At 47.9% G+C, this 9,430-nt stretch overlaps 1 protein-coding gene across 1 annotated transcript; it reads left to right on the top strand.

The window, feature by feature from the left end:
• Window positions 1–2,851: 2,851 nt before the first annotated feature.
• Window positions 2,852–8,884, top strand: LOC128852489 (dual specificity protein kinase CLK1-like). Its single transcript, XM_054069844.1, has 10 exons — window positions 2,852–2,950; window positions 5,380–5,470; window positions 5,930–5,996; window positions 6,770–6,886; window positions 7,019–7,185; window positions 7,262–7,356; window positions 7,447–7,576; window positions 7,727–7,809; window positions 8,402–8,581; window positions 8,675–8,884. The coding sequence occupies exons 2-10, from the start codon at window positions 5,437–5,439 to the stop codon at window positions 8,882–8,884; spliced, it is 1,083 nt and encodes a 360-aa protein (XP_053925819.1). The 5' UTR covers window positions 2,852–2,950; window positions 5,380–5,436.
• Window positions 8,885–9,430: the final 546 nt, after the last annotated feature.

Genomic DNA, 9,430 nt, shown 5'->3' with positions numbered 1-9,430 from the left:
CCATTTTTTCATCAAAACCAGCCTGAACTTTCATCAGAAAGTGTTGTTAAGTCCTCATACCTGACTTATTCTGTGGCTCTTCAAAATGAGTTTTTGGAGCCTGTTATTCCTCGTGGCTGAGTGAACAGATTAAACCCGGAGTTTTCCTGGATGATGTGTGCCACAGGAAAGCGATGAACTTTGCAATGTAAGTGGTAAACAATTCAGGACACAACATGCAACGTGTTCTTCTGGCAAAGGCGGCCAACAGCATCCCAGGCTGTGTTAGAAAAGGCTTCACCAGCAGGTCAGGGGAGGTGGTGCTTTCCCTCTACTCAGGGGTGGCACCACCAGTGCTGCACTTTCCACTACAAGAGAAGCATGGCCGTACTGGAGCAAGTCCAATGAAAAGCTGCCGACATAGTGAAGAGACAGGAGCATCTGTTATACAAGGGGAAGTCGAAAGCTGTGGCTGTTTGGGCAAAGGCTGTGGATGTAGTCTTCTTGGACTTCAGTAAAGCCTTTGACACAGTTTCTCACAGCATTCTGCTTCAGAAACTGTCAGCCTCTGGCCTGGACAGGCGCACACTCTCCTGGGTTGAAAACTGGTTGGATGGCCGGCCCAGAGAGTGGTGGTCAATGGAGTTAACTCCAGCTGGAGGCCAGTCACAAGTGGAGTTCCTCAGGGCTCAGTACTGGGTCCAGCCCTGTTCAATGTCTTTATCAATGACCTGGATGAAGGCATTGAGTGCACCCTCAGCAAGTTTGCAGATGACACTAAGCTGGGAGGAAGTGTGGATCTGCTGGAGGGTAGGGAGGCTCTGCAAAGGGATCTGAACAGGCTGGACTGCTGGGCCGAGACCAATGGCATGAGGTTTAACAAGGCCAAATGCCGGGTCCTGCACTTGGGGCACAACAACCCTATGCAGCGCTACAGAGTGGGGGAAGAATGGCTGGAGAGCTGCACGGAAGAGAAGGACCTGGGGGTGCTGGTTGACAGCCGACTGAACATGAGCCAGCAGTGTGCCCAGGTGGCCAAGAAGGCCAACGGCATCTTGGCTTGTATCAGAAATGGGGTCACCCGCAGGTCCAGGAAGGTTATTCTCCCTCTGTACTCAGCACTGGTGAGACCGCACCTCGAATCCTGTGTTCAGTTCTGGACCCCTCACCACAAGAAGGATGTTGAGGCTCTGGAGCGTGTCCAGAGAAGAGCAACAAAGCTGGTGAGGGGGCTGGAGAACAAGTCTTATGAGGAGCGGCTGAGAGAGCTGGGGTTGTTTAGCCTGGAGAAGAGGAGGCTGAGGGGAGACCTTATTACTCTCTACAACTACCTGAAAGGAGGTTGTGGAGAGGAGGGAGCTGGCCTTTTCTCCCAAGTGACAGCGGACAGGACAAGTGGGAATGGCCTGAAGCTCCGTCAGGGGAGGTTCAGGTTGGATATCAGAAAAAAAATTCTTTACAGTGAGAGTCATTGGGCACTGGCAGAGGCTGCCCAGGGAGGTGGTCGAGTCACCTTCCCTGGAGGTGTTTAAGGAATGGGTGGATGAAGTGCTGAGGGACATGGTTTAGGGAGCGTTAGGAATGGTTGGACTCGATGATCCAATGGGTCCTTTCCAACCTTGTGATTCTGTGATTCTGTGATTCTGTTTAGCCTAGAGAAGAGAAAGCTCAGGGCGTGTTATCAGTGTGTATAACCTTCGATAATGGATGAGGGGAATAAAGACAGCAGAGACGGACTCTTCTCAGTGGTGTTCAGTGATAGGACATGAAACAAAGGCTCAAGCTGAAATACTGGAAAGTGTTTAACCATGGATAAAGCACCTTTCTCCCCGTGAGAGTGATGGAACACTGGAACAGGATATTAGAATGTCCAGGTAGATGTGGTCCTAAGCAACCTGCCCTAGCTGATCCTGGTTTGAGCTGGTGGGTTGGGCTAGACCGTCTCCAGAGACATCTTCCAGCCTCAGCCACTCCATGGTTCTAAACTGCTTGGATTTTTAAAGCCCGAGGAGTGCAGGCAGGAATTTCCAGAGGAATTCCAGTTCCAAAGACAGACTGTGGAACTGGCCACTAGCTCTACTGTACCGGTCAGAAATCCTGCCTATATTAATCAGCTGCTAAACCAAATAAAGCCTTGGTGAAATGCACCTCTAATATCAGGCTCCCCAGACAGGAAAACAATTATAACCAGTGGCTATTCTGAGACGTGTTTTCCAAACTGCACTGCGCAGCACCGTCTTCTGGTGAGGGAAAGCTGGATTTTTTATTCCTTCAGGCTTTGAGCAAAAAGCTCTCCCCATATGAAAGACAGTTTTCAAACAAGAAACAGGACTTTAAGTTTAAAAATAAGGAGTTCAAAAGAGACAACATACGAAAAACACAGGAGTCACCAAAAGTTTATCAACCCGCGTTAACCCTGGAAACACACAAAGTGGAAAAATCTCCTTGTGATGACCTCCACAAGTAAAGGGGAATGCGTATCGTTCACTTAACAAAGCAAGAAATCTCGGAGCCCGTATGACAGCGCAGCGTTCTTCTGCACTGGTACGTGGGCTCCCAACGGCGAGGTGAGGGTTAAAAGCAAACAAAGGCGTGTGCGGCATCGTCCCTTTGTGACGCCGCCGCGGGCCCATCCCATGTCCCCGCGGTGCGGAGCAGCGGCAGCGGCAGCGGCAGAGCTGCGGGCGGCGGGCAGGAGGCTGTCTCCGAGCGGGACAGGCGGTGCACGGCTGCTCCGGGGGCTTCTGAACCGCTGGGAAAAAGCTCCGAGGGGAAGGAAGAGTGTGAAGAGCTGTCTCTGAAGAGCAGCCACCGACGGGTCAGGTCGGGAGCTTTTTGGGGAGAAGGAGAGAGCGAGGCGACGGGGGGAACCCGGGGCTTGGCTTGCGCTACGGGCACGCTGTGTAGCACGGCGAGCTGGGCGCCATCCAGGACGCTCCTCGAGTGCGTCAGAGATCATTGCTGAAGACAGGTAACGTGCTCTCCTGCCCGAGGGGACGCCAGCGTCCCCCAAATCCCAACATCCCCCCCCAACATCCTTCTCTCTAAACTGGAGAGAGATGGGTTTGATGGGTGGACTGTTCAGGGGGTAAGGAATTGGTCGGATGGTCGCACCCAGTAAGTTTTGGTCCAGGGCTTGCCGTCCGGATGGAGATCCGAGGGGTCCGTCCTGGGACTCCTGCTGTTTAATATCTTCGTCAGTGAAAGAGACAGTGCGATCGAGGGCACCCTCAGCAAATCTGCAGATGACACCAAGCTGAGCGCTGCAGTTGTTACACCAGAAGGATGGCAAGTCATCCCGGGGGACCCGGAGAGGCTGGAGAAGTGGGACTATGTGAACCTCGTGAGGCTCAACAAGGCCAAGGGCAAGGTCCTACAGCGGGGTCAGGACAATCTGCTGTTTCACTGCAGGCTGGGGATGATGTGATTGAGAGCAGCCCTGCGGAGAAGGACTTGGGGGTGCTGATTGACGAGAAGCTCGACAGGAGTGGGCAATGTATGCTCGCAGCCCAGAAGGCCAACCGTGTCCTGGGCTGCATCAAAAGCAGCGTGTCCAGCAAGTCCAGGGAGGGGATTCTGCCCCTCTACGGGATATTAGGGAGAAATTCCTCCCTTTGAGGGTGGTGAGGTTCTGGCCCAGGTTGCCCAGGGAAGCTGTGTCTGCCCCATCCCTGGAGGTGTTCAACGCCAGGCTGGATGGGGCCTTGGGCAGCCTGGTCTGGTGGGAGGTGTCCCTGCCCGTGGCAGGGGGTTTGGAACTGGATGGGCTTTGAGGTCCCTTCCAACTCAAAGCTTTCTATGTTTTGCGGATTCTACGAAAGGACAGTGTTCCTTTTAGCCTTCATTTGATGGGTGATGGCTTTGTGAATGTGTTTTTTGTCCGTGAGATGCAATTCAAAGAGTGAATATCTTGGTTACAGACGCGGTATTCCAAGCAAACTAATTATCCTGACATGGATCAAAAAGAAAGTCCGGATCTTGGAAGATGCAACAGGGCGGAAAAGAGAAAGAGGGGATCACCAAGTGGTCCACAGGAGAGCAAGCGCTGTAAAATGGATCTTGAAAAATGCAAGAGGGCAAAAAAGGCAAAGAGATCAGCAAGCGGTGCACCAGAGACCCAACAGAAGAAACCACGTCTTGCAAGAGGCAAGAGGCCTCAAAAGAGAGAGAGATTAGCAAGCGGTGCACCAGAGACCCAACAGAAGAAACCACGTCTTGCAAGAGGCAAGAGGCCTCAAAAGAGAGAGAGATCAGCAAGCGGTGCACAGGAGAGCAAGCGCTGCAAACTGGATCAAAGCAGAACGAGCAGTCACAAAAGGGAGCTGCAGGCACGTTCCAGTCCCTCTGAATATCTGCAGTAGTTTATTCCTTTTGCTGATATTAGTGGCCTATTCTTTTTGCTGGGATTTGATTTTCTTGAGTGAAAATGTATAGTTTGCAGGCACACTTGTGATAGTACACAGGACAGTCTTGCTGTTTTGTTCCTGGGATGTATTTGACCAGATTAGTGAACGAGAACCATCCACCGGAGTGCCTGAAATAGAGGCATCTCTCTCGTGCCTTCAGAATTTCTCTGAGGACAGGCATTTATTTTGGCGCTACTCAAAACTGCAAGCCCAGGTTTTTTAAACTTGCTTTTGACTCAGGATCGTGGAAACAACAAGGAGATGACATCTGACTTTTACTTTTGTAAAAACGCGTTTAGTAAGATGTTCTAAGTATGACTGAAAAATCTGTAGAGTCAGATATGTATGACATCTGCCCGCTAGAGGGGCAGTTGTTCTGATCTTTATTATCCATTTAGCTCTTTAGAAAGCTGCAGATAGGATTTATAATGGAAGATCTTCAGCTGTGACGGCCTAAAGTTCACGTGTAAGCTGTGTGCCATGTGCCAGACAATTCTTATCAAAAATGCAGGGTGGCGATGTAATCTCAGTTACTTCAGAGGAGTATTTTGATGTGGCCAAAAGGCAATTGTATATGGAAATACAGAAGAACATTCTGTCCTCTGTCTCTTGAAGACACACCTGAAAGACACCCTTGATGTATAGAAGAGAACTGTTAAATCCTTTTGCTTGAAACAAGAATATGGGCACTGAAATCCTGAAGCAAAATTCAGGGAACCAATCTTGTCAAAGGAAAACAATTGCCTTGTAGTTTTCTGTTGCCTTGCCCCTGTATCTCATCCCAAAATCTCTTCCTTGTCACCTTTTTGCCCTGTAACATAAACGATGCGCCCCGTAAGTTCCCGTAGGCTGAATTGGAAATTGCTCCTGCCAACTGTTTGTGGCCTGGCGTGTATGTGAGTGCCCGACTGCCTCCCTGATGAAGGCGATTTGTACTCTGAGCTGAATTCACTCGTGTTTGTTGACTGTCTGGACAATCTTGGTGCCGTTCCAGGCGAGTCGTCGAAGGAGAACAGCCAGCTGTGTAGAGGATGAGGAGGCGGGTCACCTGATGTGTCAGAGAGGAGACGTGCTCAATGCAAGATGTATAGAATATTTTTCAACGTTTTTTTATCTTTTCACACAGAATAAGTTCTTTTAGCGTAAGATGCGAGGGGGTTCTCTCTTTTTTTTCTCTCTTGACTTTTTGCTTGGGAGTGGGACTGGTTTCTTTAATAATCTATTATAAATATTATTAAGTGTATGCCTTGAGGCTTTTTCCCTTACCCCCACCCCCCCCCCCCCAAAAAAAAAAAAGTATTCAACAAAGTCAATGAACCTACTGGGATGGGATCCCTGTAAATGTACTTTGAAGACAATTGTCCTGTAACATCTCTAAGACCAGATATTTACTATTTAGAGCACAGCCTAGAACAACCTTCAGTGATAGTACGTAGTCCTTCTGCTTGTTTGCTTTATCTCTGTTTATTGTTGATTATTTGCTAGGCAATTTAATAACTGAGTAGCTTCACCACTTTGGTGACTAAAAGTTCTTTTCTTTATAGACGAGGTTGTTGCTGTGTTGGATGACGGTCATTACGCAAGAGTAGTGGAATGCATGGATCACGAAGCGTAAGTCTTTTAATTCAGCTCCTGTTATTTTTCTTACTGAGACTCTCAGTGTGAGGTTCAGGGAGTGCTTTCTGGTCCTATCAAGCTTTCTCTTTGCTTCCTCGTGTGCTGCTCTCTGTATTTCCCTAAGGTGACCGCAGTTGCCAAACAGAAGTGTACGTTGGTCCATGCAGCCGCACACTGGGTAGTCTTGGGGCCTGTGCCACCCCAGCTCTGGATAATGAGCAACGTCTGACATCGTGTAGCTTCCCTTAAAGCATCATCTGTGAGGACGCAGCCCCGTTTGGGTTCTAGCCGAGCGTGCACTATAAATCAAGGACATATTTTGTGTTTGACGGCACTTCTGCTGTGTGCAAAACAGTATGGAAGGAGATTGTCTTTCCAGTCCCGGCAGAAGGCATTTGACACTTCAGTGACATCTTTACTACGCGGAGGGCTGAAGGCGGCTTGCCATTTTAGATTAACGGTCGTCTTAGGCTGTGAAGTGGGGAAGTTTCTCCAGTATTAGCCCAGCATCCATAGAAACAAAGGGGAGGTAAAAGGGGCTTGAAGAATAATACTGATATTGAAAGGATCGAGTGTGTTTTCAAAATGTAAAGATGAAGTTTTAGTTGTGTTTGCGCACAGATGACTCTGGGTTATATGAAGTCAGTCTGACCTTTTCCCAGAGGGTTTCCAGTGTTAGGAACAAGGCAGATGGGGTGATAATGACCCAGCAGTCTGACTTGAAAATTCTCAACTGTTCTGATCTCTGTTAAAACCTTTCTTTTTAGTGGAGGCAGACATGTTGCAGTGAAAATAGCAAAGGATTTGGATTGGTCCTCCGACGCGGCTCGTGAGGAAATACAAGTGCTGGAAGATTTAAAAGCATCAGACCCCAGCAATGCCTAGTAAGCACACAAAGCCAACCGTGATGTGTTTTGGCTCGAAGACTTCTTCTAGTGTTCTTCTAGTGCACACAGTGTGCGTGTGAGCGCTGCACAACTTGCTGTTGCAATGCATGTGTTTTCCTGCTTTTGCAGTCACTGCGTTCAGATGTTGGGATGGTTTGAGTACCATGGACACGTCTGCATTGTTTTTGAGCTCCTGGGGCTCAGCACCTTTGACTTTATGAGCAACAACGACTTCTCGCCATTTAGCCTGGACGACATCAGACACATGGCTTATCAGATCTGCACCTCTGTCAACTGTAAGTGTGTTTCCTCTTTGCTTTATTTGTTAAAGTTTCTTTGCAGATCCCGCTAACTGTATGAGTTCTCTTGCAGTTTTGCACATGAAGAAGTTGACACATACAGATCTGAAGACAGACAATATTGTCTATGTGAACTCTGACTATGTAGAAGAGTACAACCCCAAACTGGTTAGTTGCCATCCTCCTCCCCACCTTCCTCCCCCTCAGCCATCCTCTGCGTTTATTTGGTCACTTGCATCCCATCACCTTTCGTTTCAGAGACGTAAGGAACGCAGGCTGAGAAACCCGGATATCAAAGTTGTGGATTTTGGGTGCGCCACTTATGATCACAAATATCATAAGCCTTCAGTGACCGCCAGAGCTTACAGAGCTCCCGAGGTGGTCCTAGGTCAGTAGGAGTCTGTTTGTTTGACTGATCTTTCACGTATGTGTTTTTGTGTGCTGTTGAATGGAGCTAGAGAAGTGCTTGGTGTCTTGCTTGAGCTATTGAGCTGTTTGTAGTCTGCTGTAAACATTAACAACCTGAATCTTTTCACAGAGCTCGGATGGTCACATCCATGCGATGTGTGGAGCATAGGATGTATTCTCCTGGAATACTACCGTGGAGTCTTAGTATTTGAGGTAGGCAACTCTGTCCCTCAAAAGCATGCAGCATGCATAGCGCTTCCCAACTTGATGAACATAAGCCACGGAGAGGTGGGGACTAAAGGCAATGGTCTGTGCGAGAAAGTAAGCTGCATTTCTCTGTGGTGCCAAGTTGATGAGAACGGAAGATGTAGGCCACAAGGAACGTTCTCAGCAGCAGATTTTGACAAGTTACTTTCAGCAGACATTTTGGCAGCGTCTTGAAATGAAGGGTCGCCCTGTTAACTTTTGGAATTTACAAGGCACCTTAATACCAGATGTGGCTTCATCTATCACCATCAGCAAATACTACTCAAAGGATTGAATCCTGTCCTCTTGACAGTATTGCTGAAACGGAACTTGAAGAAGAGAGGAAGAAAAAACACCAAGGCAAGATCAAGGGGAATGAAATCCAGTAGCTTATAAATTCTTTCAGGAAACAGAGAACTCGAGCCTCTCATTTTTTCGTCGATCAGTTTCAGGTTATTGTTTGCAGGGTACAGTCAAACATGAAGTCAGGCTGGTGTGTGCTTCTTGATAACTTCCTCTGAACAAGGAACGAAAAACGTCTCTCTTGACTTCCCTGCAGCCCGATGACGACATAGAGCACCTGGCAATGATGGAGCGATTACTGGGCCCTTTGCCGGATCACATGATAAAGAGAGTTGTGTCTTCAAGGAAGAAGAAGTATTTCCGTAAAGGCCGTCTGGCCTGGGATGAACGCAGTGCATCTGGGCAATATGTCTCAGGGTGCTGTAAACCCCTGAAGGTAAGATAGCAGGGGGAAGATGCTTCTGGGCAGAGGAGCTCCAAGTGCAATTCTAAGATTGGAAGCCCGTGTTTTGTTGTTTTCTTCGTGAAGGAATACATGACGTGCCACGATTCTGACCACGAGAACCTTTTTGATCTGATTGGGAAGATGCTGGAGTATGACCCAGCCACACGCATTACTCTGGAAGAAGCACTGGAACATCCTTTCTTCCTCCCATTGAAGCAGGAGAAAAGGGCATGTCCTCCTACATCTGAGGCAGGCAAATGTCTCTGTCTGCCTGATAAGCGTAAACTATGTTAAGTGCTTATTTTTTGTTTGTGTATCTTAGATATTTATTTATTGATGGTGAATTCAAATGCATCTGTTGGAATAAAATTTATTTAAGAAAAAGACAGTAATGAGCCTGGTTGTGTTTTGCCAGTAAAACATCTCAGGACACTTTTATCGCGTGGACGAGAGCACCCTCTACTCTACAGGTCTGCCATGGACCAGGAGGTATTGATTTAATGATGGTTTATCTAACTGTCATTGGAAGACCAAAAGACTAGGGCTGACGTTTACCCTTTAGCGAGTGACTGATGCATCTTTTCTGAGTAAGAGGACAGACACAGCCCTTGCTGTTAAGTATAAGGGTGGCCTTTATCTGTTGAAAGAAAAAAAGTTAAACGGGAAGGAAGATCCCTGTAGTATTAAAGAAATTGTGCTGCGATAAGGAATTATTATTTTTGTTAGTTTTTGGTGGGGTACTCTGGTTACCAGTATTCCTTTTTATGGTCATTGTCGGCATACAGCAGTAGGGGCAGGTGACAGACTTAAGACAACAGCTCGAGGAGGAAAGGAGTCAGA

The sequence above is a fragment of the Cuculus canorus genome, chromosome 6, assembly GCF_017976375.1.
Source record: "Cuculus canorus isolate bCucCan1 chromosome 6, bCucCan1.pri, whole genome shotgun sequence".
Lineage (NCBI taxonomy): Eukaryota > Metazoa > Chordata > Aves > Cuculiformes > Cuculidae > Cuculus > Cuculus canorus.
Note: the sequence above shows the minus strand (reverse complement) of the source record. Positions and strands in the feature narration are given on the sequence as shown.

What these genes read in the sequence shown, in the direction of transcription:
- LOC128852489 (XM_054069844.1), top strand. Translation starts at nt 5,437, where the DNA reads ATGTGTCAGAGAGGAGACGTGCTCAATGCAAGAT. An exon ending in TCAGACCCCAGCAATGCCTA is followed by an intron (nt 6,887 to 7,018) that starts GTAAGCACACAA and finishes CTGCTTTTGCAG; the next exon opens with TCACTGCGTTCAGATGTTGG. An exon ending in GATCTGCACCTCTGTCAACT is followed by an intron (nt 7,186 to 7,261) that starts GTAAGTGTGTTT and finishes GTTCTCTTGCAG; the next exon opens with TTTTGCACATGAAGAAGTTG.